Genomic DNA, 27,628 nt, shown 5'->3' on the forward strand with positions numbered 1-27,628 from the left:
TGGCAGCTCGGCCCCTCTGCCATGACCCACCCCCCCTCTCCAGAGTCAAACCCTGAGCCAGGCCAGCAGCTAACGTAGGGCCCAGCCTGGCAGCCAGAACCATCTGTCTCCAGCTCATGCTGGTAGCTCTCACGCTTGCCCTCCGCTGCCCGTGAATGGTCAACGGCAAAGAGCCAATGGGAAGCTAATTGCTGGGGGCTGAAATTGCTTCCCACTCGTCCTGCCTGGGGAGACCCTCGCACGAAGCGTGCTGGGCCGTGCAAAGTGGTGTTGTTATTTACACACTGTGACGAAGTGGGACTGTTCTTAATGTTTCCTCTGAATAGTGTGGGGGTGCCTCCGTTTCCCCTATGCAGTTCTTAAGTATCTAGGGGGTGGGGTAAGGGTGTATGATCGTTGCAGAGCCCTAGAGGGCAGGTGTGTGCAGGGGTCTGGACACAGAGAATGGCCAACACCCTGTTTCCTGGCAGCTGATGGCCTGGGCCCTTCCCCCCTGCAAGGTGAGAGCTAAAAGGTTGGAGAACAAAGGAATCAGGTGGCCTCCTGGCCCGGGAAAGGGACAAAGCCCAGAGGAGGAGGGGCTGGAGAGAGTTTCAGTTTGGGGCTGGCTGGGGACGAGGACTGAAGTACAGACGTGGTTGTCTGGCTCACTGCCCCCGAAAATGGACCCAGCTGAGGGGTCCTGTTCTCTGCACCTACAAGCTCTGTGTTAGACCATGTTCCTGTCATCTAATAAACCTTCTGTTTTACTGGCTGGCTGAGAGTCACATCTGACTGCAGAGTTGGGGGGCAGGACCCTCTGGCTTCCCCAAAACCCCACCTGGGCGGACTCGCTGTGGGAAGCGCATGGAGGGGCAGAGGATGCTGAATGCTCGGCGGTCAGACCCAGGAAGGTGGAAGCCGTGTGAGCTGTGTGTCCTGCAAACAGGCTGCTCACAGAGAGGAGACTTCCCCAGAGTCCTGCCTGGTTTCGTAGGGAGCAGTTCCAGAGCATCGCCCGGGGACTCCGTGACACACGCCCAGTGCTTTGCAGGCTGTTGGGGTCTCTTGCCCACTGCTGAAATGCGGGCACCCCTGGGGTGGACCATGGCAGCTGTTTAGCAGCGCGCAGCAACACCACATGAGTAGTTGGGGGCCAGGAAGCGCGGCAGGAACCTGTATCCAGCTGAAAGTGCAGGGGAAACTAGAAATCCAGCTGGCAGCTCCCCAGACACTGCAGATCCCCACATGCAGGGCAGCCAGTGGAGCAAAACACAGCATTGCCTGCTGGGCCCCGGCATCCCCTGGAGCTGCACCAGAGAGGAGGGACGCTGAAGTCCCTGGCCAGAGCTTGGTCTTTAGGGCAGGGTTGGGAGGTGGATTTGCATCTGGACCCAAAGCTCTGGGGTGTGGGGATGCCCAGGGCTGATGCCCCAGTTTATTAGCAAAGGAGAGGCTGCCCTGGACATAACTGTCATCTCGGCTGGGGTGCTGGTCATGCCGCCATTGGATCCGATGCCCCCTTGCCCTGCCCATTGTGCTGTCATGCACCTCAGCCCTGCTGGTTGCCCCTGAACCAGCCCGGCACTTTTCAATGGGCAAGTGCACCCTGTGGTATCGGGGGCTGGGCCTTTAAGGGCTGAGCTTCCCAGACAGAGTGCACGTGGGGCGCTGAGACGCTCAGCCTTTTAAAGGCCCAGTCCCCACGGCACGCTGACCGGGGGCAGCCCCTTTGCACAACTATTATAGCTAAAGGGGCTACTGACTGTGTGGCTTGGTGGAAGCACAGTCCTTGTTGATTAATAATCACTGCCCCCATGACAGCAGGAGACCTCCAAGGGCAGCCACGCCCCATGGACTGACCCTTCCCATGGGTCACCCCCAGGGTTTGCACCCAGAAACTTTACCATTATAGCACTGGCTGCTCGTGCTGGAAATAAAGGGGTGGCTCCATAAGGTGGTAGCTGTAGTAGGCTTTTATCTTTCAGCAGCCCAGTCGTGACAAAGGACTGCGACGTGCCCTTTGCCAAGGTACTGGAACCGTTGCTTTCCACCCAGCTAGCTGGCAGGATGGGATCAGCGGGGAGGCCAGGGCAGAGCCATAAGAATGGCTAGGCTGGGTCCGATCAATCATAGAATCATAGAAGATTAGGGTTGGAAGAGACCTCAGAGGTCATCTAGTCCAACCCCCTGCTCAAAGCAGGACCAACACCAATTAAATCATCCCAGCCAGAACTTTGTCAGGCCAGGTCTTAAAAACCTCCAAGGATGGAGATTCCACCACCTCCCTAGGTAACCCATTCCAGTGCTTCACCACCCTCCTAGTGAAATAGTGTTTCCTAATATCCAACCGAGACCTCCCCCACTGCAACTTGAGACCATTGCTCCTTGTTCTGTCATCTGCCACCACTGAGAACAGCCAAGCTCCATCCTCTTTGGAACCCCCTTTCAGGTAGTTGAAAGCAGCTATCAAATCCCCCCTCATTCTTCTTTTCTGCAGACTAAACAAGCCCAGTTCCCTCAGCCTCTCCTCTTAAGTCATGTGCTCCAGTCCCCTAATCATTTTTGTTGCCCTCCGCTGGACTCTCTCCAATTTGTCCACATCCTTTCTATAGTCGGGGGTCCAAAACTGGACGTAATACTCCAGATGTGGCCTCATTGGTGCTGAATGAAGGGGAATAATCACTTCCCCATATCTGCTGGCAATGCTCCTACTAATACAGCCTAATATGCTGTTAGCCTTCTTGGCAACAAGGGCACACTGCTGACTCATATCCAGCTTCTTGTCCACTGTAATCCCCAGGTCCTTTTCTGCAGAACAGTCGGTCCCCAGCCTGTAGCGGTGCATGGGATTCTTCCGTTCTAAGTGCAGGACTCTGCACTTGTCGAACCTCATCAGATTTCTTTTGGCCCAATCCTCCAATTTGTCTAGGTCACTCTGGACCCTACCCCTACCCACCAGTGTATCTACCTCTCCCCCCAGCTTAGTGTCATCTGGGAACATGCTGAGGGTGCAATTCATCCCATCATCCAGATCATTAATAAAGATGTTGAATAAAACCGGCCCCAGGACCAACCCCTGGGGCACTCCGCTTGATACCGGCTACCAATTAAATTGAGCCGTTGATCACTACCTGTTGAGCCTGACAATCTAGCCAGCTTTCTATCCACCTTATAGTCCATTCATCCAATCCATACTTTTTAAACTTGCTGGCAAGAATACTGTGGGAGACCGTATCAAAAGCTTTGCTAGTCAAGGTATATCACATCCACCACTTTCCCCATATCCACAGAGCCAGTTATTTCATCGTAGAAGGCAATCAGGTTGGTCAGGGATGACTTGCCCTTGGTGAATCCATATTGACTGTTCCTGATCACCTTCCTCTCCTCCAAGTGCTTCAAAATGGTTTCCTTAAGGACCTGCTCCATGATTTTTCCAGGGACTGAGGTGAGGCTGACCTGTCTGTAGTTCCCCGGGTTCTCCTTCTTCCCTTTTTTAAAGATGGGCACTATATTTGCCTTTTTCCAATCGTCTGGGACCTTCCCTGACAATTGGAAAAAGTCCCCCATGAGTTTTCAAAGATAATGGCCAATGGCTCTGCAATCACATCACTCAATTCCCTCAGCACCCTCGGATGCATTAGACCCATGGACTTGTGCATGTCCATCTTTTCTAAATAGTCCTTAATTTGTTCTTTCACCACTGAGGGCTGCTCACCTCCTCCCCATACTGTGTTGCCCAAAACAGCAGTGTGGGAGCTGACCTTGTCTGTGAATGGTTCGTCTTAACAGTATCATGTCTCTGAGCTTCCGGGGGAGTGGTCCCCTCCTGGCTTCTGGCAGTCAGAGATTTAGGGTCACCCCAAGTGTGGGGTGGCATCCTTGGCCATCTTAGCCAATGGCCACTCATGGACCTATCTTCCATGGACTTACCAAGATCTTTTTTGAACCTTGTTATACTTTTGACCGTCACAACATCCCCTGGCAATGAGTTCCGCAGGTTAATTGTGTGCTGTGTGAAGAAGTCCTTCCTCTTGGTTGTATGAAACATGCTGCTTGTTCATTTCATTGGGCGACCCTTGGTTCTTGTATCATGGGATAGGGTGAATAACGCTTTTCTACTCACCTTCTCTTAATTGGTCATGATTTCATCAACCTTTCTCACATCCCCTGTCAGTCATCTCTTGTCTAAGCTGAACAGCCCTGCTTTGTCCGGCCTCTCCTCACATGGAAGCTGTTCCATACCCTGGCTCATCCTTGGTGCCTTTCTCTGAACCTTTCCCAGCTCCGTTCTCTCCTGGGACTGCCAGACCTGGGCACAGAATTCCAGGGGTTAGACAGCGTTGTGATGGCAGGGGTACTGCTGGCAGCTGGAAAGGGGCCAGCTCGGTGCTTGAGCTCACTCCACAGACATGCTGGCCTTCCGGGTAGGTGCTGGCATGACAGGTGCAGGTGGTAATAATGCCACCCCGGCAGCAGCCTGGGCTTGGAGTGCTCGAGGCTCCCTATAGGCTATCCAGAGCTTGCCTGGCAGCCAGCACAGAGCGCGGGTCTCATGGCCTCAGCTGGGGGCTGGGCGAGCTGCCGCTCCCAGGTGTTTTTCACAGCTGTGCCCAGGCGGGGCCCATCAGGGTGACCCAACGGAGACAGCATGAACGAGGGACTGGCCATCTAGGGCCGTCTCTGAGTGCCTCTCACAGCAGGGCAGCGTCCTCCCTCCACCTGGCTGCCACTGGACCCAACCTGTGGTACCGAGCAGGTTGTCCTCTCTCCCTGTTGTCCTCGTAGAGCTGTGCCCATCACAGGACAGGTGGGGACAGTGCCGTTCTGTGCACTGCCTGGGGAGGGGAGTGTGTCTCCAAGTGATGGGCTTGTTGGTTGGTGCCTCCCGAGGCTGCTGGCTCTGCCCCTTTGAGGCTGGCGGAGGGGCGATTGCAGGGATCTGGCTGACACCCACCTGTGGGGGGCGGGGGGGAGATGCCAGCCTTCACATGGCAGACAGCTCGTCAGCTCTCACCAGTCCCCAGCGAGATTTCCTTCTAGCACCCATGGGGAAGCCCCTGGGTGTGTCAGCTTCGAGCTGGTGGCCCCTTAGCAGCAGGCCCAGGTAAGGGTCAATGCGGAGGCCCGCGTGCCATAGCCCTGGGCAGATGTGGGACCCTGTGGCTAGCCTGGCTCTGTGGCTGCTGGCTGGGAAGGGAGGGCAGCTGGATGGCAGCAGGCTGGTGGGTGACCACACTGGCATTTCCATGTGCCCAGGGGGAGACTGATTTAGACCTGGAGGCCATCCCAAGATGGGATTTCGGGCAGGTCAAGCTCCAAGCCCGCGGCCCGGACACATGTTATTCTGTTTGTGTTCCTAGCCCCACTGAGCCCCAGTCTGTGCTCTGCCGCCTGCCCCAGCCCCACGGGGAGACGCCATTCTCTAGGGCGACTGACTATTCTTCTTTCCCACAGCCAGCGCCGTCGCCCCAGTGAGCCCGGCATCCCCACCTGCTGGCAGAGATGGACCCCGGGGAGATCCCCATCCAGACAGAGCTGGTGGAGCTGGTGCCCAATGGGAAATACGCTGTGAACGCCTCGGCCATCCCCTTGGTGGGGAATGACAGGTAACCCCAGCGCATGGGCAGAGGGCAGGGGCTTGCCTGCCTGGAGCCAGCTGAGAGACAGGGTCATTCTGTCTTCCTGAATTTGGCAGGGGATGGGTTAGGAACCCTCGCCAGGTCCAGGCACAGTGAAGGCAAGTGCCATGCAAGTGTCCTCTTCACAGCTCTGCCAGTGCTTCTCACTCCCGACCTGCAGCCCCCTGCTAGCCCAGCCCTGGGATCCCCCACACACATCCCAGCTCTGCCAATGCCCCCCACTCCTGCCCCATGCCCCCCCCCGCTCTGCAACAGGCAGCCAAGAAAACAAAGTGGGGTGGGGGCTGATCCCTGTCTAGGGGCTCAGTGGAGCAGCCCCTTGGATCCCACGTGCTGTTCTGGCACCTCCATATGAGAAGGCCCCATGGCTGGGCTGAGAAGAGCCAGAAGCCCAAAAGGACTGAGTGGCTTGCGAGGCGGATTGATGGGGAGCCTGGCTGAGCGACAGCGCGGGGGGATGCAAGCAGGCACGGGGGGTGGGCGGGTAGCGCTAAGCTGCATGGGCAGGTCCTGCTCCAAGCAGCATGGTGCAGTCTGACCTCAAAGGGCCAGCTCCAGACTGAACCTGGGGAAGAATTTGTTTCCAAGGAGGAGAATGACAGGACCACACACCCCAGTGCAGCCAGGAGCAGTAGTAGTCTATTAAGACTGGACACAGGAGAGCTGGGATCTGCTGCCTTGCAGGGTGATGCTGAGCAAGTCCCAGCCCCTCTCTGCCTCAGTTTCGCCAGGGGATCCTGGTGCTCACCCCGCCTGGAGGGGATCCTGTTTCTGGAGCACTTTGAGCCCCTTGGAGTATTGGTACTGGAGGAGGGTAAGGGATCCGTGCCAGTCATTCAGGGACCCTCTGCTTTACCGTCCAGTCCCCCCCCAGGGTGCCATCAGAGATAAGGCTCCCCAGGGGCAGGCTGGAACCTCCTGGCCAGTGGAGCGCCCTGGAGCGGGAGCCAAGGGAGGTGGAGGAGATGGAGTGGCATGGTCCTGTTCTGCCTTGTAGCCCGGGAGGTGGCAAGGGCAGCCCAGGTGGTGTGAGGGGGAGGGTGCACCCCACTGTGGTGGGTGGTTTATGGCTCTTCTCTCCCCCCTGCCTTGCTCTAGATTTGAAGAGCCCCAGCCCACCATGGCAGAGATGGAGGAGTTCCTGCCCCAGGGCCCTGACAAGAAGCAGACCCACTTCACGGATGTAAGTCCAGGCAGGAGAGTGGCTGGTGGGGTGACTGCAGACTGGCCACCTCCTCACGCTGCTTGCCAAGAACCTGACCCTCAGGCAGGGCACAGACCCACTGCCCTTCACTGCAGAGCGGGGGCAGGACAGGGCAGGGGAGTGGGAGTCGGGAAATCCAGGTCCAGCACCCTGCCACCATGGGCTGCCCCCTGAGCTCATTCCCTGGGTCACAGAGAGAGCTGGAGAGATCGCCCGGGTTCTTTGGTTTCACCATAAACATCCAGTTTAGCGTGTGTGACTCATTTGCCCTCTGGCGGCTGGTCCACCTAGAGGATAAAAGCCTACTACTGCTGCTCACAGCTTGTGGAATTTTTCCCCTAGCTCAAGTGATCAGAGCTCTTGCAGTTAGTGCTGGTGACCCCTGTGGGTGTGCGAGTGGACTTGTTACATGGACTTGATGGCTGCCCTCTTGGCCTGCTCCCCAGGTATTGAGCCAGGTGCCAGGCTGCCCTGCAGGGGCACAAGAGCAGGGCACCAACCCTAACTGGCTGTGAGTTCTACACTTAGATTTCACCAAGTGTGAATCCCTCAGGCACTAGAACAGGCTAACCCTGGAGTCACCAACCATCCCCTTGGGTCTATCCTGCCACCCAGGCAAGTCTGCCTTTGTGACAGAGGGTCCCTCGTGCCAAGGATCACAGCAATAGTCAGGTTGCAACCAGTCCCAAGGGGCCCCTCACTAAGCCCAGGTCAATTGCACCTTAGACCATAGGCACCGACTGGAGCACCCACGGAAAAAAAATGGTGGGTGCTGAGCAGCCCCCAGCAGCGCCTCCCGCCCACCAGCGGGCCCTGCCCATCAGCACCTCCCCCTGCCCCACAGCGCCTCCCACCCGCTGCAATCAGCTGTTCCGTGGTGTATGGGAGGGATGGGGGAGAGGGGAGGAGCGAGGGTGGAGCATGCTCAGGGCAGGGGATGAGGAGGGGAGGGGCAGGAAGAGGCAGGGTGTGGGTGGGGGCAGGGGTGGAGCAAGGGGGTGCACCCCCCAGCACATTAGAAAGTTGGCGCCTGTGTCTTGGATCTCACCCATAGACAGCGCTCATAGCCAGTCCTGTAATAAACTCTCCAGCGCAGTGATACTCCGAGTGAGGCTCGGGAGCCGCAAGTGGCTCTTTAACATGGCTCTGTGGCTGTTCATAGCACATGATGTTAAAGCCCCGTGTGATCTCATTATTAACCAATCCAAGTTAGTAACCAATCCGGATGCTTGTACTGTGTTATTAACCGACTGTGGAATAGTTGTAGTTGGCCAGTCGTGCTGTGAGAATAGTGTGTTAGTCAATGAAACAAGGAATTCACGTGACTGGAGCTCTTTTGCGTCATGTTGCTCGCTAATTTGGCTTCTGAACGGCTGAGCTCGCAGTATCACGGCTCTATAGATGTATTGACTAGGAAAAGGAGAGAGGAGAGCTCTTTGGGAGGTTAAAGCAGCTAAACACAGACACACCCAAATGAATTCCAGTCTCATGTTTCACAAAGTAATAGAAGCTTCTCTGATAAGCAGGCTCTATCTGTCCTTTGCGGCTAACCCAGGCTAAGCACTGGGAATCTCTTGCTTATGCCCAGTAATCCTTGCCCCTCAGAGTCCAAGCAACATAAAAGATCCAGTTCCTCCTTGTCAGGGTTTTTTATTCCTCTCCCCCTCCCCACTTTCTGCTTCAAGATGCAAATTCAGCTGCTGGGAGGAATTCAGGAGTATGGCTCCTCTTGGGGGAGGGGGCAGCAATCAGAAATCTTTCCTCCTCTGATGTTCCACAAGGGTTCAGCTGGTGTCACTGGGCCTCCTTGGTTGGGCTGGAGCTGACACCTCCCGTTCACACCCCATTCGCACTGGTTAATGCTTCTCTCCTGTCTGGTGGTTGCCAGTTTCAGAGCAAACACTTCACTGTTACCCCCTAGCAGGGGACAAAGGTATTATAAACCAGATTAATGACCACAGCGACACACAGCATTCCATCACGTCCAACCCCCTAAGCCCATTTGTATAACGCTAATACCAAGGTTAATAAGGCTAACGCCCAGGGAGTCAGGCTGGCTCCAGCTATGTGCTTGTCATGGGTCAGTCGACACCTAGGGGCCTTGGCATGAGCTGGCCCCTGATGTGCCAGCATCACAGCGGGGCCTTCTAGATCTAAGAGCAGGAGCGACTACAGCTGGAGTTGAAGAGCCAGGCTGTGGAAGTGGGGCTCTCACGGAGGGGGACCCCTAAGGCCTGCTGCCCAGAGGGGTGCGGCAGCTTAGGGCAAGGAGGCAGGATATTGCGGAAGAGGGATTACAAGGGAAATAACAGCCCTTAGGAAGGAGGAATGTACCCTGGGCAGTAACATGGTAGTAGCCCAGAGGCTCTGCCAATGGGCCCAGTCCCCACATTCCTCAGCCAGAGGGTTAGCTGGGGTGCTCCAAAGGCATTGCCCTGTGTGAGTGGCAGGTACTGGGGGACAGGGGACAGGTGGGTATTTCCAGCTGGGGACACGGGGGGCTTTGCCCAGCTGCGGCGTGTGACCCACTGTGTCCCATCTGCGCAGTTCGAAGGGAAGACCTCCTTTGGCATGTCCGTGTTCAACCTCAGCAACGCCATCATGGGCAGCGGCATTCTGGGGCTAGCCTACGCCATGGCCAACACTGGCATCCTCCTCTTCCTGTGAGTGAAGCTCTCCACATGCCTCGCGCTGGGGGGTCGGGCGCGGCTGGGGCCGGGGGGGAGGGGGCTTGGCCCACACTTGGGGACTGAATCTGCTGTTAGGCCTGTGTGGGTCCAGATGGGAAAGGACAGTAACTCCTAGCAATCTGAGAGCCTGGGCAGGTGGGTGGGTGGGTACAGACCCAATGATGAGAATGGGGAAGTCTGGGGATGGATGGATGGATGGAGGCTGGTGTGTGGGGATGGATGAATAGATAGAGGCGTGTGAGGGGCATGCGCACACTCAGCGTTCGCATGCTGCGGGTGTTACACTTGCTGTTGGGGGGCCGACCCTGCCTGAGCTGTCCCGCAGCTTTGCGGCCGCGCTGACTGAGAGGAGCAGGGATGGGCAGAGGGCCCGTGGGTGGCTGGGCCCAGCTGGGATCCCAAAGCCGTCGGTGATCCTGCTGGCACAATGCCTCTGGCTGCCCCGGAGCAATCAGCCAGACACGGGGGATTCCCCCTGGAGACAAACTCGGCAGGGGCCAGACATGTCTCTGCCTCAGGAGCTGCATTTGACACCCCTCAGCACGGCACAACTCAGCACGCTGTCTGCTCCACCACCAGCTCTCGCCCCCCACCCCCGGCAGGCCCCAATTCCCCTCCCCCACATAGATCTGCCAAGAGCCAGTGATATGCAGCAACCCCCAGCTTGACCCATCCTACACCACATCTGACCTCGCCAGAGCCCCCAGGATGGCCCGGGCGAGACCAGCTCATGGGTGAAGAGCAGCTGGTAGAGGCCGAAGCCGAGCGATGGTGCTGGTGAGCAGAGGAATCATGCTGGAGACTCTGGGCCACAAGGGAGTCTCCCCCCAGCGCTGAGAGAGGAGCAATCAGAGGGCCGGCCCAGCACTCTGGGGTGCCCGGATAGCCGCTAAGGGCTGTGTAGCTCTGCTGGCTGCTCTGCCCAGCTGTCCCAGCTGCACAGGTCGCCCGATCAGCAGCCGCCTGGTTCTCTGTGGGGCTGAGGAGCTGCTTGGCGGCTGGCAGTGGTGGGTGGAGGGGGCTACTGCCTGGCATCCTCTGCTTCCCACTTCCTTGTTAGGCTGCGGCCTTAATGAGGAACTGGTGGATCCGCCCTCCCATTCCCCACTGGTGGGAGCAGCGGGGCCGCCGGCAGCTGTGGACTTTCCCCCAGGTTGTTGCTTGTTGTGGCACCGCTCACAACTATTCAAACAAAGCAGCGAGGGCAGCCAAGGCCGGACTGGCTCCAGGGCCGCCTGCAGCTTCCGAGAAGCCGATTTTCCTTTGACCGAGAGAGGCGGGAGGTCCCTGCATCCAGGGAGGGGAAATGTCCCCGGAGGGCAGCTTTCCAGGGCGCCTCCTGACATCCCACGGGGCTGCAGGGCACTCCCTGAGACCCAACCCCCTTGCGCCAGGCGCTGTACACACCGATAGCCAGAACCGGCATCGGCCCCAAGGAGCAGGCCACCTAAACGGACAAGGGCCTTAGCTCCGTTGTGCAGATGGGGAACTGAGACCCCTCGCCACAAAGTCTGTGCCACAGCTGCCCACTGACCCCAGATCGTCCACAGCCCATCCACATCCTTCCACTGCTGGGTGCCTCCAAGCACCACCTGCCCCCAGTGTCCCAGCCCCCCGCAACCCTGTGGGCAGTGGCCAGTGGGCCCCAGAAGACTTTCAGCAGCTGGCGTCGCTCTGTGAGGCCCCTCAGAAGGATCCCCCGATGCCGGCCCCGGGGCAGCTGTCACCCACAGGGCCACGTGCCCGGCAGAGGAGGAAGGCCTGCCTAGCTCAGCTCCTGGCATGGTAATAAAACTCCGGACTGTGTGACCGGAGAGATTAGCGCTGCTGCTCGCCTTGGATGGCACTGGGAACAAATAGCAACGAGGCCACCCAACCAGCCGGGCACTGGGCCACTGTGCGCCAGGCAACGGGGTGACCTGGGCTCACCACCCCGCCAGCTTCCGGCGGGGGTGATGTCTGCGGGTCACGAGGAGCTGGTGCTCATCTTGGTCACATGTCCTTGAAAGCAGCGCCCTGCCCATCCCGTGCCCTCCGCACGGACGCAGCATCATCTGCCTTGTGGGCAGTGCCAGGCTTCAGTACAGGGGGAGGAGAAGAGTGGAAGTGAGTGCCAGCTGGGCAGGATGGGAACAAGTGGCTAGGGGTGATGGGGATGCAGGGCCGCCCAGAGGATTCAGGGGGTCTGGGGTCTTCGGCGGCGGGGGTCCTTCTGCTCCGGGTCTTCGGGGCAGACATGGAGCGGAAGGACCCTCCACGGCCGAATTTCTGTCAAAGACCCGGAGTAGAAGAAGCAGTGGCGGGTCCTTCACTCCGGGTGTGTTCGGCGGCACTGAAGGACCCGCCACCGAAGTGCCACCGAAAACTCTTGTGGGGGCCCCTGAAAACTCTTGAGGGGGCCGCTGCGGGGCCCGGGGCCTGGGGCAAATTGCCCCACTTGCCCCCCCTCTGGGCGGCCCTGTGGGGATGGAGAGCTGGGGGGCACCGATTGGGCAGGATGGGTATGGGTGGTGGGGGGCACTGGCTGGGCATGGCTGGGTGGGGACCACTGGCTGGGCCAGATGGATATGGGCAGTGGGGGAAGGGTACCATCTAGCTAGCTATCATGTGCCTGTCACGATGGTATCTGGTCTGCAGCAAGCTCTCCTTTCCTGTCTGTGGGGTTGGCGCTGTGGAGGGAGTTCCTTTGCAGGCGGGATGACACCCGAGGCCGGCTGCTTTCATGGGCTCTGGTGCTGGGGTGGGTTAGTGCGGACACACCAAACCACAATCCTGAGTGCCCTGGCTGGGTGGCTGAGCCTTGAACCAACTCAGCACTGAGGACAGCCCCCTCCAGAGCCCAGCAGGCACCTACTCCTGGGACAGTTCTGCTGCTTACTCACACACTCAGGTAGGACTCGGGCGAGGCCCGGCTCCACAGCGGTTGGCCCTTCCCAGAGCCCCCAGCCTGAGCCCCCGGCCACAGCCTCCTGGGTTTGCGCTTAGAACAACCACAGATGCGACGTTGCTCACGAAACCTTCGGAGGTGCCTTGGGAGACAAGTCCTGCTTTGCCCTCCTCTTCCGCATGTGCCTCAGTGCATGCAGCACAGCAGAGTTGGTCGGCCCCCGGATTCCTCCACCCGTGAAAACAAGCGAAATTTCAGGGGAGATTCCAAAACCACTGGAAATTTTCCAAGAAATGAAATTCTGGAAACCCTGGTTCGGGGGCCATCTGTCATGGAGTCCCCGGGCGATGCTCTGGAACTGCTCCCTACGAAACCAGGCAGGACTCTGGGGAAGTCTCCTCTCTGTGAGCAGACTGTCTGCAGGACACACAGCTCACACGGCTTCCACCTTCCTGGGTCTGACCTCTGAGCACTCAGCATCCTCTGCCCCTCCGTGCGCTTCCCACAGCGAGTCCGCCCAGGTGGGGTTTTGGGGAAGCCAGAGGGTCCTGCCCCCCAACTCCACAGTCAGATGTGACTCTCAGCCAGCCAGTAAAACAGAAGGTTTGTTAGATGACAGGAACATGGTCTAACACAGAGCTTGTAGGTGCAGAGAACAGGACCCCTCAGCTGGGTCCATTTTCGGGGGCAGTGAGCCAGACAACCACGTCTGTACTTCAGTCCTCATCCCCAGCCAGCCCCAAACTGAAACTCTCTCCAGCCCCTCCTCCTCTGGGCTTTGTCCCTTTCCCGGGCCAGGAGGTCACCTGATCCCTTTGTTCTCCAACCCTTTAGCTCTCACCTTGCAGGGGGGAAGGGCCAAGGCCATCAGTTGCCAGGAAACAGGGTATCGCCCATTCTCTGTGTCCAGACCCCTGCACACACCTGCCCTCTAGGGCTCTGCAACGATCATACACCCTTACCCCACCCCCTAGATACTTAAGAACTGAATAGGGGAAACAGAGGCACTCCCACACTATTCAGAGGAAACATTAAGAACAGTCCCACTTCGTCACACCATCAAAATGTTCCAATCTCCATTGCAACCTTTGAGAAATGGGGTTCGTTCTAGTTTTGCTAGAAAATGAAGTATAGTTCCAAACAAAGCGGTGTTTCACAATGAAAGCTCAACAGTCCCAGTCAGAGCTTTTCAACTGTTTTTTTTTTTAACCAGTTTTTTTCTAAGTGAAATTTCGTCCAAACTGCTATGATTTCGCAGGAAATGTCAGTTTATCAAAACGGTATTTTCCCCAAGGAAAAATGTTTTGATGGAAGTTTTCCAGCAGGCTCATCCCACAAGCTCTGGGGAGTGGTGCAGTGCCATAATCTCCCCTTGAGATATGGGGAAACTGAGGCACAGAGCAGGCCAGAGACTCAACTACAGTGGCCCAGCCAGTTGATGCGAGAGCTGGGAATAGACCCAAAATCTCTGCTATGCACACTGATCCACACCTGTTCCCAGTTATTTTTATCCAGTAATGGTGCAGCCTAGTGGGTTGAGCCTTGAGCTGGGAGCCTAGACACCTGGGTTCTGATCCCAGCTGCACCAATGACCTTTGGTGTGCCTCACTTTACATGAAGTTAATGCTCATGGCTTTCTCTTCGGGGTGAAGACCATGCCTGCATGTGCTTGTACATTGCCTGGCGCAGCGGGTCTCAGCCCTGATTGGGCCACTATAGAAAGGAGCTGCAGGGGGTTGGAGTGGATCCATGACTGTTTGCATCCCGCTCAGCCAAAAGAATAGAATTTGCGCGCTCGGTTTCACTTCCTGGTTCCCATTCACAAGTTCCAGGCTGCTACAGTGGGGAAAATCCATCTCCTAAAACACACGGGGGCAACTTGCCTGACCCCGCAGCCCATTTCTGCTGGCTTCAGAGGGGTCACGCCTGATTTATCCTGGAGTATGTATGCAAGACACAAACCTGTTTCTAGCCCCATGAGTTTTCTAGCCACCACGCTTTAACAAAACCAGCATTCAGGACTCCCTGGCGGTGATCTGTGCTGTGAAACGACTAAGGCCGTGTCCGGGTTGCTGATTAGCTACGCAACATGGCAAGACACATGCCCTCAGCTCTCCGCATCACAGCAGAACTCAGGTGGATGTTGGAGAGCCGGGGGGGGGCGGGGGTTCCCTTTACTGATAGGAAAGTGTTTTTACACTTGAGTAAACAAACAAATCCAGAGGACAAACAAATCCAGAGACGAACCTCCAGCTGATGGCACTGATCCGCACTGCCTGGTTCCCCCGAGCTGTGAACTCGCCCTGAGATTCTGGGGGTGGCAGGAGAGAAAAGAAAATCTTCTTCCCTAAGAGACAGCTGGGAAAAAGCCCATTCAAATGCAAGTGACGCTGGCAGGCGCCTTGTTACCTAGCGGGACTAATGACAATGGATCTGAGCGGAAAGTAAAAGGGCACTAATTAGCCAGGACCCGATCCTGTTCTTGGAGCCACACACCAGGCTGGGTGAGAAGCTGTGAAAAGGTGGTCAGGAGGATCGGCTTATGACATTGTATGTGAGTCACTCAGGTGATGTGCCTTGGTTTCCCCATTTGTACAGGGGGTGGGGGGTGGGGGAATGGCACTGCCCTACCCCAGGCAGGGAGGCTGCGAGGCTGAATACCCGACAGAGCATGAGGGTCTCAGATGCTGTGGCTGTGGAGGGTCAATCAGAACCAAAAACCCAGAGCTGTATTTCAGGCCCCAGTCCTATGATGTCTGGCTGCAGTTGAAATGCCCCATCCCACTGCCAGGCTGCCCTGGTTCCTGTTACACGTGTCAGTGTGTCCATGCTGCAGACAGGGAAACCGAGGCAGACAGGGGTGGTCACTCGCCTGCCATCAGACAATAGGCCAGAACCAGGAATAGGACCCTGGTGTTCTGACCCTCCGCCCACTGTCTCCTGTTTTAAACTCAACCTGTCCTGTGCTTTGGGGCCAGACCAGCTGAGAGTTGCCTGGTGTTCCTGGGTCTGGAGTGCAGATGAGCGCTCCACTCTGGCTCTTCCTTATGCGCGGGGAGCAGCTCTCTCAGGCATCGGCGCATCAGACGGCGCCTTGTTTTCAGTGCGCCCTGGCCGGAGGCTGGTTTGCCGGCTCCATTCTCAGACACGGCTGCCAGCAGCCCCCAGGCACGTGGGACACCATCGAACTCCTACAACACAAGGCAGAGACAGAGCCAGCCTTCTGCATCGCCTCTGCGACATCCTCTGCTCAGCAGGTTCCAGCCAATTACAGCCTAGAGGCTTTGCTCAGTCCCCACGGCCTGAACGATCTCACTTTGGAAGCCATAGCCAGCCCTGGTCCTCGCCGCTCTCCCACCACCAAGTACGCAGAGCCCCAAGGGGAGGCTGGCGCCGTGTGGCATGACATGGCAAAGTGACACTTTGCCCAGGACGATCTCGGGGGTTCCAGGGCATCACGATGCCCTCGTCCTGGCGCAGGTGTGGATGGTTTGGGGCCCTTTTGTCCAGTGCACCCAGGTGACACAGCTGTCCCGACAGCTGGGCAAGTCCTCGTGTGGATAGGACAGCAGGATTCTTTGGGCATGGATCCATCCAGCTCGGGGCGTCCTAACCTCCCCGTGGCTCCGATCTCATTCCAGAACAGCTGTGTCCAGCAATGGCTCTGTGGCAGTGGGGGATCTGTGGCCCCCTCCGGCTCCTCTGGAAAAGCTCCAGGTCCCTGGCTGGCCAGAGGGAACCAAAGGCCCTTCCAAAGCAAACACAGCAGGCTGCGATTTGAAATGACCATAAACAGGAGGAGAGGGGCTGGGCAGGCCACATGCCTGGGAACATGTAAATAGCTCTGGGGGTAATGACGTCTCCAAGAACAGTGCCGAGGAACAGGGCCCCCAGGCCGTCCCAAATCCCGGAGCGCCCCCAGACAGTCATGTCTATCTTCTGCCGCCAAGCATCAGAGTGCCTGGGTGCCTTCCCTGTACCCCTGATGGGGTCAGAGCTCTGCTCGTGGGAGGGCTGTAGGCTTGATCGGGGGAGGTTAGATTGTTATGAATTCACTGCATTGGGGTTGTCTCAGTTGATTTGTTTCAGGGTGATTTTAATTGTTGTTTTTCTAGGTGGGTGGCTGATTGGTTGTTTGAGGAACTGGGTGAGTGGGTGAGCGGTTGGTTGAGTAGGTGGGTGGGTGTTTGTTTGGGTAGGTGGGTGGTTGATTGGCTGGGTGAGTGAGCGGCTGGGTGGTTGTTTGGTTGGGTGGCTGTTTCTTTGAGTGGGTGAATGATTGATTGGTTGGCTGGATGGGTAATCGGTTGGTTGGCTGGGTGAGTGTTTGGCTAGGCGGCTGGCTGGGGTTTGTTGTGGAGCAAAGTTGTGAGTGTAGCTCCTATGGTGGAAGGGCCTTTTCAAAGAGGTTGGAGATGTTTCCTAAAGCCAGTTCGGCTCTGGGCTCGCTCTGGAAGTTTGCCCAGCAGCTGGACACTCTCCCTCCGCCACGATCCAGAGTGCTTCGCCCATCCTCCCCACGCTTCACCCTCCTCCCCTCCCCTGGGCTCTGCATCGCCCCGAGGAGCCCAGCTGGCCCGAGGGCTCACAGATGGAGATTTGACCTTTGGGTTGGCTGGGGCTCACTCTGCTCCTTGCTGGGAAGGTGTGGCCCAAGGCCACAGACTGGCATCAGAAGTGACTGGCAGCCAGTGGCAGGCGGGGGTGCAATAGCACCCACTGCCCTCTGGCCTCCAGATATACCCCAGGACGGGCACCAGGAGAGCGGGGAGCGGGGGCCCGTGGGATGAGCTAGAGGCGTGTTTCATTGACTGGGGAGAGACCGCTCCTAAAAAACACCCAGCCCTTAACTCTTGGCTGGGTTCCACAAGGTTAATGGGTTTTCCAAGCCCCCACCCCCCATTATGCCAAGGCAGCTGCAGGCTCCAGGAACCACTGACAGGCAGCAGCTCCTCCGCTCTCCGCCCAGCACCACGAGCAGGTGGGACCCCGAGACGCGGATCGCACAGGCTGCGGTGCAGCTGGAGCCCTGCCGCGGGGCGGAGAGAGGGGCCGGCTGGAGCCTGCACTGAACCCAGTGGGTTTTCCCCGGGGGCCAGCAGGGCCCTTTGGCTGGTGAATCCTCCCAGTTCCCCTGTATCAGTAACACGCTCACAATCTCTGCTCCAGAAGGGTAAACAGGGGCACAGAGGGGCTGGGGTCCCAAGGTAATGGGAGTGCCAGGGACTCCACTCCTTGGAGAATCTGGCCCTCAGAGACACTCCCGGGCCATGCGGTACGTCAGCGCCTGTGACCCCTGGGGCTCTGGCCTGCCAGCCCTGAGCTCTCCGTCCCCGTAGCTCCCACCCTGTTACAGCCTCCTAGGGCTCTGCTCACGGCTCACTCATCTCCCGTCTCATTCCAGCTTCCTCCTGACCACAGTGGCCTTGCTGTCCAGCTACTCCATCCACCTGCTGCTGAAGTCCTCTGGGATTGTGGGTAAGACACCAGCCAGGGAGGATGGGGGGGTCATCTCCAGGCCCAGCTTTCCCATTTGTGCCACGTTCCCAATCCCCACACTTGTCACTTTGCACCCCCAGCCCAGGGTGGACTGAGGCTGACTGACCGCCTGCAGCCGGAGGGGAATGGCCTTTGCATGGCCAGGTAACCGCACTGCCGTATGCTCCCTGTGTGCTAGGTGCCAGGCGGGGGCAGTGCGGGCACTGAGTTCATAGTGTTTGCCCCACTTGTGGGGTTTTGCGTTAAGCCTGGAGGTTGCAGACGGATTGTCCCCACAGCAAGTCCCAGCGCCCTGTCACTGCAGCCCACGTCAATGGGGCTGTGTGTCGGGCGAGATTACGCCCTGGGGGCCAGGGGCCAATACACCAGATGGGGGTGCTCAGCTCTCAGCCTAGGGGGCCAAGGGGCTAGAGCATCGTGCGGGGGATGCAGTCGTCTCACAGTCCCCTAGTGCAGCAGGTATGGGGGCTCCATTCAGTGGAGGGGTCGTGTCGCAGGACCGGGTGGCCTGGGGTACTATGAGGGGGATGGTTCATGTCTTGAGGCTAAGTGTACCTGGATGCCGAGGGGGGAGAGGTCGTGTAGTGAGGCTGGGGGAGGGATCATGTCTCGGGGCCGGGAAACCTGGGGTGCTCTGGGGGGGAGGGGTTGTGTCTCGGGGCTGGCAGAGCTCCCTGCCCCCACCCCACTGCTAGCCCAGGGCTGAGGGCACCATGCTGGGGCTGGCGTTCCTGGGTGCTGCTCCCTGCTGGTGTTGCCCTGGTGCGTGGCCCCTGTGGCTCTTCTCACCCTCTGATCATCCCCCCTGCAGGGATACGTGCATATGAGCAGCTGGGCTACAGGGCCTTCGGCACGCCAGGGAAGTTGGCCGCAGCCACCGCCATCACACTGCAGAACATCGGAGGTAGGAGGGGGATGGGCAGATCCCCTGTCCCATACAGCTCGGAGCCACAGCTGGCACCCTGGGGCACCCACAGTGGGCTCACCTAGCTGGGGCACCCACGGGGGGCTCACCCAGCCAGGGCACCATCTGGCACCCCCAGGCCCAGCCGGGGGGTCGCCTAGGCTTCCCCACTGGTGTAGCTGTGGGGAGTGCCCGGCAGGGCTGCAGCTGGGAGGGCGACGTCTGCTGGGCACCAGTAATATGGCCACGCTGGGGCTGCCCTGCGGCCCCTCTCCTCTCTACAGCCATGTCCAGCTACCTGTACATTGTGAAGTCCGAGGTGCCGCTGGTGATCCAGACCTTCCTCAACCTGGAGGAGAAGAGCACGTGAGTCCCTATGTGCCTGTCTCCCCACTCCCCCGGCCGGCCACAGACCCCTGGCCCCATGCTGGTGCCTAAAGCAGCTGGGCCCCGTGTGTGGCCACACATTGGCCATGCTCCAGCCAGCACCGGGGGTCAATGTCATGTCCGGAGGCCCCTCGGAGAGCTCGAGAGGGGAGCAGGGGCCCAGTGTGGGTGACCATAAGCCCCCCCAGCTCCAATGGGTGGAAGGGGGATGGGCCCAGTGGGAGGAGGGGGAAGGGGCAGCCAAATCCGCAGCATCCAAGCCCCCCAGCAAGGGATCCCCAACCAGGGCGTCTCCCCAGTGCAGAGAGCCCAGGCACCACATGGCCCGGGGGGGCATCAAGTGCCTCTGCCAGCCCCTGCTCCCTGGCTCCAAATAGAAGGGGATCCCTAGCAGGGCTGGGCCCCGTGCCCACCCCTCATTCCCAGGGCCAGGTTCAGTGCCCCAGCCAGCGGTAGAAGGGATGTCCTGAGGGCCCCTTGGAGAGCTCAGGGGGTGAGAAGGGGCCCGGCAGGGGCAGGAGTGACCCGAGGCCAGCGGCTTGAGCCAGCTGGGGGTGCAGGGAAGGGACACTGCTTAGGGGAAGACCACAGCGTGTGGGGGTTGAGTTGCAGGTGCTAGTCACCACTTGCAGCCAACCCCAGCTGCGCTGGACCCAGCCCCACTTCACGGGGGCCAGAGAGGGGCTTTTGCATGGGGAAACAGCCAGCCCAGGACACACCATGACTCCTGCTACCCCAGTCCTGGGCTCTCCCCACAGCTCTGGGTGCCCCTCACTCCCGACCCGCAGCCCCTGCTAGCCCTGCTCCCGGGTGGTGCTTGGCTGGGGACTGGTGTGCTTTAGGGGTCAGATGGAGCGAAAGCTGATCTGCCCCATGATCTGCGCTAAATCTGACCCACGACCTCTGAGGGAGAATGTTCCATGTGACTCCAGCCATCTCCTCTTATCCATTGGTCCGTCTCCTGCCCCCGGCCCTGCCCTTCTGCCTCCCCGGGCTGATCTCCTCCCCACCGTGAGGCAGGCCAGCGCTATTAGCCCCCTTTCCCTGTTGGAGAAACTGAGGCACGGCATGACACCCCTCTGCAAAACCAGGTTGCCCAGGGGATCCCAGCCTGGGACTTTCACCCAGAGGACACCTGAGCCTCCTGGTGATTGGTTTGTACCAGGCTGTGTCTGCGCCCTTCTGTCACGCTCGCAGCTCCCTTCTCTCTGCCGCGCTAGCCTGGCTCTGTTTCTCACACTCCTTCTTCGGTGCATTTTCTCTCTCCCTACTTCCTGCCTGTGCCTCTCTCCTTTAGGCCTCTGCCCCCTGTCTGATCTCCGGCTTCCCCCAGGCTCAGCTGTGTCTCACGTCCTGTGGTAGCCGGGCAGATCTGGCCTCCAGCCTGTCACAGGGATTTAGCTGTATTTAGTCACTTCTATTTTAGCTTGATGCCAGAGCTGAATAAGCCTTTGGTGTCGGATTAAACCAGTGGGAATGTCCAATCCCTGCTTCCTCTTCCTGTGGGCAGAGCCAGCCCCCTGCTGGGCACACACCTTCCCCGGGGTGTGACTCTCCATGTGGCACCGGGCCGGGGCAGCTGGCACTTCCGGGCACCAAGCGGTTAATGCGGCAGCTGGCGAGGTTGCTGGGAGTGTCACTACCACTCCAACATCCATGCCGAGTGCCAGAGCCTGTCTCCCGGTGCCTCTATCGGTTCATCCGGCTTCCCACAGGCCGGCAGAGGCACTCTATGCCTGGCACCCACGAGGCCAAAGGATGGGTCACTCCAGGCACCCTGAGCCCATCTCTCCCCTGGAAGTTAAGTGGAGACCAGCCGGACCGGAGCCGCCCAGGCCCTGGACTCTGGGTGTTTGGATCGAGATTCTTGCACAGGCACAGCATAGCGAGGGCACTGTTGGGCCTGGCAGCCGCTTGCAGGCCCAATCCTGGCACTAGTCAATGCTCGGACTCAGTTCCAAACAGCTCCACGTGCGCCCAAGGACCGTGCCCCACCGTCCCTGCAGACCCACACGGCACTAGCACAAATCCCAGCATCACAGTGCTGCTTGCTCAGGGAAGGAATGGACCCCGGGGGTTCTAGCCAGGGATCACTGGCTGGGGAACTCCCCACTACTTGATGTGAATGGTATCAGTGCCTGGCACTGTGAGCTGGGCTCACTGCAGTGACGAAATGCTGGATTCTGCTCTGAGCCTGGGGTGGGGCATGAGTGGCGCGACTCCTGGCGCACCAAGGGAGAGGAGAGATGAGATCCAGGCCCATGAGTCAAACTACCCACGGTGGGCGCTACAAACCGTTCCCATGGCAACGCTGTTCCCACAACCATCGCTAGCCCTGCAAGTGGACCCAGCACTGCACTACAGTCCCCCCCAGCATGGGTGCCCATCACCACAGGCCTCAGGCCTAGTTTTCAGCCCGTGGGAGAAGCCATGGGCGAGGACAACAGGAGGTTGCTCGTTCCCCACACACTCCTAGGGATCTTCTTCTGGCTTCCCCAGTGGGGCCCTGACCCAATTCCCAGGGACCCTCCTGAGCTGGAGGACCCCGAGCCAGAGACAGTCAGGTCCCACGGAGGAGCCTGGAGCCCCATCGGGGTGGGGATTAGCTGCCCATGGGGGTGAGCAAGGGGGAGCCGCAGGACAGGTCATCTGGTCCAGGCCAGGTGGATGCCCGGAGCCACAGTGGTCCCTGGCACAGTCTCCGCAGAGCTGGCTCAGTGCGGCCAGGCTGAGCGCCAGGGCACGTTAAAGGTCCCAGTGTTCCCTGCACAGAGTGAGCTCTGTCTCTGGCCCAGCCGGGCTTTGGCCACATCCGAGCGGGGTGGGGGAGGCAGATGTGGCTCGAGGCAGAGTACTCCCTGGGGGCAGCGTGGGGTGTGGCCATGTGTCTGGGCAGGGGCAGGCAGCCAGGGGCATTGCAGTTCCGGTGGGCAGCCCAGCACTCCTTCCAGAGGGCAGGGAGATGGGATAGCAGTGGGCTGCGGGTTGGGATTGAGTGGCACTGGCAGAGCTGGGGGGACCTTACACCGCATTGACTTGCTCAGTTTTCCCGTTCCTGGATATTAAATTGCTTCACACATGCGTTAGCTGCCCACCCCGTGTGCCCATTCTGGGGGATGCTCAGGACCAGGCAGGGTTAACCCATAACTGCCCCCCACATGGGCTCTGCTGATGCCAGGGCCTCTTGGGGAGACTTGGGACCCATGAGTTGCACTCTTAGAGTGAGTGGGTGGGGGGAGAGGAGCAGAGGGAGACTCTCCAGGCAGCAGGGCTGCAGCAGGCCCCCCAGCTGGTGCAGGGGAGGGGGCAGCTGATTGGCACAGAGAAGGAGCCAGCTGGGGTGGGGGTTGGCACGGCACGGCAGGGTCGGGCATCCAGAATCAGTCCCGGCTGGTCCTTCCCACTGAGGCAGGGGGGTTGCTAGCCCAGGCTGGGGGGTGGGTATTGACCGAGGCGCCGGTGTCAGCCCCAGGGCCCCCGGCGCTGCAGGGCCTGACCCAGCCTCTTGTCTCGCAGGGACTGGTACCTGAACGGGAACTACCTGGTGATCCTCATCTCCATCACCATCATCCTGCCCCTGGCCCTGATGAAGCAGCTCGGTGAGTCACCTGCTCGGGGCCAGGTCGGGGCTGGCAGCTGTGGGGAAAAGCGTGGGGGGGCTGGGATGCGGGGTACCCGAGAGAGGGGCCCGTGGTGCATTGTAGGTGCCCGCCCCACCCCCAGCTCTGCTGCATGGACGGATGGGCAGCACATCCCCACCCACCCCTGGCACAGCGGGACAGGCAAACGCCATGTGGGGCGAGCGGGTGGGGACTTGAGGGGAGCTGGGATCAGAGCTGGGATGCAGCGAGGGCTGGGAGCCAGGCTGCTTCGGGCTGAGGGCGGGGCAGGGGGCGGGGAAGCGAATCTTAGCGGGGAAGGAAGGGAGATAGCAGGGAGGGGAAGTGTTTGGAGGGCAGGACCAGCCTGTGAGGAGGGGAGCGACAAGGGGGCCGGTGGGGTCTGTCTCTCGCTGGGGTTGGGTGGGCGCCAGGTATCTGTGCCAGCGCTCTCCATGCTGCCCCTTGCCCCACCAGGGCTCATGCCCCCGCCCCACACATACACCATGCGCCTCACCCCTTGGAGCCCCATCCCCATATGCATCTGGGCCAAGGGCAGAGTCCAGCTAGGGGACTGGAGGCAGCAGCCCGGGATGAGTCTGGTGCCCATGGCTGATAAGTGGGGTAGCTGGTGCCCATGGCTGGATCTCTGCCCATCGCTCCCGAAGCAGACTGAGCCCTGAGGCTCCGCGCCCCAGACCCCTTGGTGCCAACCCCATGAGGGCCAAGGATGTTGAGCTGGGACACACCCACCTCTGCTCGCGCCCACCCCCTGCTCTCCTCTCTCCCCAGGCTACCTGGGCTACGCCAGCGGGTTCTCCCTCAGCTGCATGGTCTTCTTCCTTATCTCGGTGAGTTTGCCAGGGCCCTGGGGGCCACCAGGACCCCCGATAAAAGCCAGCAGGCCGGACGTGCCTAGCCCCTGCTGTGCTGCAGCAGCAACGGTGCCTGCTCTCCCGAGGGGCACATACCCTGACCTGGGCATGGCTGGAGCTTCCCCCGGCATGTCTCATGCGCCCACTGAGCTGCTCTGGATTCCAGCTCCCTGGGACTCCCTGGAGGTTCGGGGGGAAGCCTCGCCATTGCCCCCTTAATGAGGTTACCCCTCTGCACAAGGACCTGGGATGTGGGGACTGGCCCTGACTGACGGGGGGAGCCCCCTTTCCTGAGCCATTCGGGCTGGCTCGCACCTTGCTCCTCATCCTGGGTGGCCCAGCTGGAGCTCGGGATGCTGCTGCTGCTGGGGAGGGATCAGGAGCACGGGGGCCACACGAAGGGCCTGACTCTGAGTGATGGGCTCCGCGGGCTGAGGTGGGATATAGGGGGCTCAGTGCATGAGGAGCCTGGTGTGATCTCAGCCCTGGCACAAGGAGCTGCACGCCTGTCATGCGGGTGCTGAGTGCCATGTCTCTGCCTGGTGTGGGGGGGCCGGCTGCAGCTACACATGGGCAGAGACCAGCCGCTCTCCCCTCACCAGGGTCCCTGGGGGAGCTGCGCGGCCTGCCAGCTCTGGGGAGCTGGGTTTAAAGCTGGCGTAGCTCCCAGGTGAAATGTGCCTTTTCTAGCTGCCAAATGGCTCCGTTCTGCAATAGCTGAAACACTGCAAACTCCACTTTGGAGGGGCCCTGGCCTGGGGTAGCAGGGGGCTGTGGGTCGGGAGTGAGGAGCACCAGCAGAGCTGGGGGGAGCCCAGGGCTGGGAGCCCAGAACCCTCTGTTCCCGTTGGCCCTGTGCTGGGGGTTGCTAGTGACTCCAGCAGGGGTAGGACAGGGCCTGGTGGCTCAGCGCTCGCTCCCGCGGCTGCCCAGGGCTCCAGACACCAGCTGGGGACTCTAGGTCTCTGCTCTGGGTTGCGGAGAAGGGGTGGGACCCGCTGGGCTTGTCATGGCTGCTCGTGGCCCCAGACAGGGACCCTGGCGTGGCAAGGGACTGGTTTATTTCTGGTTGAAGAAGCATAGACCCGGGTGGAGGGGTGGACGAGCGGCTGCGGGAGAGCACTGAGCTTTCAGGGACAGCAGAACACACGGAGAGGTTCATGCCCGCGCACAGAGGCACACACACGCTCATGCCCATGCACAAAGGCACACACACGCTCATGCACGCACACAGAGGCACACACACACTCATGCACGTGCACACAGGCACACAGAGAGGCACACACAACGCACCAGAGCCCATCACCAAACCCTGCTGTGACGTCAGGCCCTGGAAGGGCCGAGCGGTTACAAAGACTTTGTGGGGTTTCCGTTGCTCGTCTCGCAGGCCGGTGGGTTTGGCTCCAGTGCCCACAATCTGAGACCGGTGCCCCCAGTTCAAGGCGGGAGCTGGGGTTTCCGGCAGGGCAGAGAAGGACCCTGAGGGTTGGACCAGGAAGGCCTGGCTGGGTCAGTCAGTGATGCAGGGGGATGGGCCACTGTCCCCTGCCCCATGATTTCCCCCTCATGCTTCGGCAGCACCCGTCTCCTTCGCAGCCTTTCCTCCCAGGTTCAGAGCTGGGGCTGAGCCACTGTGGGGCCGTGGGCGACACTGGCAGGGCCAGGCGCTGACCGGGTTTTCCGCCCCATCCCTGCCCAGGTCATCTACAAGAAGTTCCAGATCCCCTGCCCCCTCCCTGAGCAGGATGGCAATGGCACACGCAACCTCAGCAACGCCCAGGGCAGCACCAGCGACTATCAGAATGGCTACCCGGTCCTCCAGCCAGCTGCTGCCGGGGCTGCCTGCTCTGCCAGCCTCTTCACACTCAACTCCCAGGTACCACCCGTGCCAGGTCACACCGCAGGCCAGCCAGGATCCCGTTGGAGCCCTGCTCTGGGTGCGGGTGTGTCCCGGGAATGCTATGGCCACGCCCCAGCTCTGCCACTGACCCTGCTGCCATCTGGCCAAGCCCAAGGACCACTAACCATGCCTCAAGCCCCCAAAATGGCAGGACTGGCTCCCAAGCCGTGAGACTTCACACAATCCCCTGGGTTTTCCCTTCGCCTCGGGGTGCCTGTGCCATCGGGTTGTGCTTGGGCCACTTATCCTCTGGACCCAGAGATGCTCTTTATTTAAAATGCGCACCGAGCTTCTCCCCGGCTCATGTGCCTCCAGGAGCTGGGGCTTGGTGGGACCCAAACTCAACTGGTGGGAGCCGGCAGTTTTGCACTGGAGGTTGTGAGCCCGGCACCCTCCCCTGGGCCCTCTTGGCCACTCCACTCCCATCCTCCCCATTCACTCCCACCACTGCATCATGCCCAGCTGTAGGGACACAGGCCAGGGGCGCTGGGCAGCTGGGGTGCTCTGGGTAGCTCTTTGTAGCCAGTGCCTTGCACCGTTATCCATCAGCCCTGCCCCGCTGATCCGTGGTGTCTCCTGCAGACAGCCTACACCATCCCCATCATGGCTTTTGCCTTCGTGTGCCACCCCGAGGTGCTGCCCATCTACACGGAGCTGAAGGAGTGAGTCCTGGGGGGCCGGGATGTGGTGGGGCAAAGGCGGAGAAGGAGGCGGCCCCGGGACCCTGCCCCATTGCTCCCTAGAGGAGCCTGAGCCAATGTCGCTCAGCCCCTGAACCCAGGGTAGCTCCGTGGTAGGCAAAGGGGCGACTCCAAGTATATGCCAACGTGGCAAGGATCCATGCCCAGATGGGCCCCCACCCCTTGTGGCTGGACCATGTACCCCAGCCAGGGGCCCCATTGCTGCCCTGGGACTCCCAGATCTGGGTTCTGCTCCAGTGGGTTCTGGTGCCACCCCTGCCTCATTGCCCAGAGCGACCTGCCCTCTGCCACTTGGGGGCACTCCCAGACGTTCTGGGGACCCTTGATCCATGCCAGCTCTGCAGCTCACGTCCTCACCTTGCCGGCCTCATGGCTGACAGGCCCACGTGGGGCAGGGACCACCCACCGTTCGCCTGCCCCTTTCTACAGCAGGGCCAGTAGTGGGAGTAGCTCCTGCCTCCCGTCCTGTCTCTGTGTCAGGCCGGCACCCTCTCCTGGCACCGGAGAGCCCTGCTTTCAATGAGGGTGGCTACTCGGACAGCTGAGATGCCCGCAGTACACAGCCTGCGAGGAGCCCTCCGATGCTTGGTACTCCAGGGGTAGGGAGGGAGATGGGGTGCTACTCCCCAGCCAAGCCTGCTGGGGACCCATCCATTCTGTGCTGCCAGGCACCAGCTGGCACCACGGGGTTTGCCCCAGAAACGTGCCTCTCCCTCGCCAGTGCCAAGCAAGAGGGACCCAGCTTAGCAGCCTGGAAAGGCCTCAGGACTGAGAGCTTGGCTCCGCGGCCGGAGCAGGGTGAGCCCAGCCCACGCAGGTGGTGACTGCTGGCAGCCGGCGAGTCTAACCCTGCTCTGGGCATCCCGCAGCCCCTCCAAGAAGAAGATGCAGGGCATCTCGAACATCTCCATCGCCGTCATGTATGTCATGTACTTCCTGGCTGCCCTCTTCGGCTACCTCACATTCTACGGTGAGTGCCCAGCCCCACCCCACCCCCCAACGAGACGATCCCCGCTCCCCCCGCACATCACTAGCCCCAGAGGGACCCAGCCGGCACCTGCCAGAACTGGGTTACTGGCTCCATTGGCTGCACGGCTCAGAGAGCTGGGAGCCGTGTGGCTCAATCAATGGGGCAGCCCTCTCCTGCCAAGGTTCTCCCAGACCCAGCCATGGCAGGAGCCGTGGGACTCACGGCTATGGGGCTGCCCTCTCCCGCCCAGGTACCACCAGACCCAGCCATGGCAGGAGCAATGGGGCTCATGGTATGGGGCTGCCGTCTCCTGCCCAGGTACCTCCAGACCCAGCTGTGGTGGGGCCCCTCCAGTGCAATCCACCCAGCGAAGTCATGTTGCTGGGCTCCA

At 60.0% G+C, this 27,628-nt stretch overlaps 1 protein-coding gene across 2 annotated transcripts in view; it reads left to right on the forward strand.

Moving 5' to 3' along the window:
- Positions 1-27,628, forward strand: part of SLC38A3 (solute carrier family 38 member 3) — a 73,541-nt gene that overhangs the window by 36,019 nt on the left and 9,894 nt on the right. Inside the window, exons 2-12 of one of the 2 annotated variants that reach the window (XM_074958350.1) lie at positions 5,437-5,588; positions 6,720-6,804; positions 9,373-9,488; positions 17,807-17,880; positions 18,713-18,805; positions 19,090-19,171; positions 22,709-22,791; positions 23,584-23,642; positions 25,366-25,542; positions 26,149-26,228; positions 27,137-27,237. In XM_074958350.1, the coding sequence (XP_074814451.1) occupies positions 5,485-5,588; positions 6,720-6,804; positions 9,373-9,488; positions 17,807-17,880; positions 18,713-18,805; positions 19,090-19,171; positions 22,709-22,791; positions 23,584-23,642; positions 25,366-25,542; positions 26,149-26,228; positions 27,137-27,237 (1,054 nt within the window). In that variant the 5' untranslated portion in view covers positions 5,437-5,484. Of the gene's footprint in view, positions 1-5,436; positions 5,589-6,719; positions 6,805-9,372; positions 9,489-14,793; positions 14,953-17,806; positions 17,881-18,712; positions 18,806-19,089; positions 19,172-22,708; positions 22,792-23,583; positions 23,643-25,365; positions 25,543-26,148; positions 26,229-27,136; positions 27,238-27,628 lie in introns of those variants that run through there. The other variant, XM_074958351.1, reaches the window with a different exon arrangement.

Source organism: Natator depressus, chromosome 7, assembly GCF_965152275.1.
Source record: "Natator depressus isolate rNatDep1 chromosome 7, rNatDep2.hap1, whole genome shotgun sequence".
Classification (NCBI taxonomy): Eukaryota; Metazoa; Chordata; order Testudines; family Cheloniidae; genus Natator; species Natator depressus.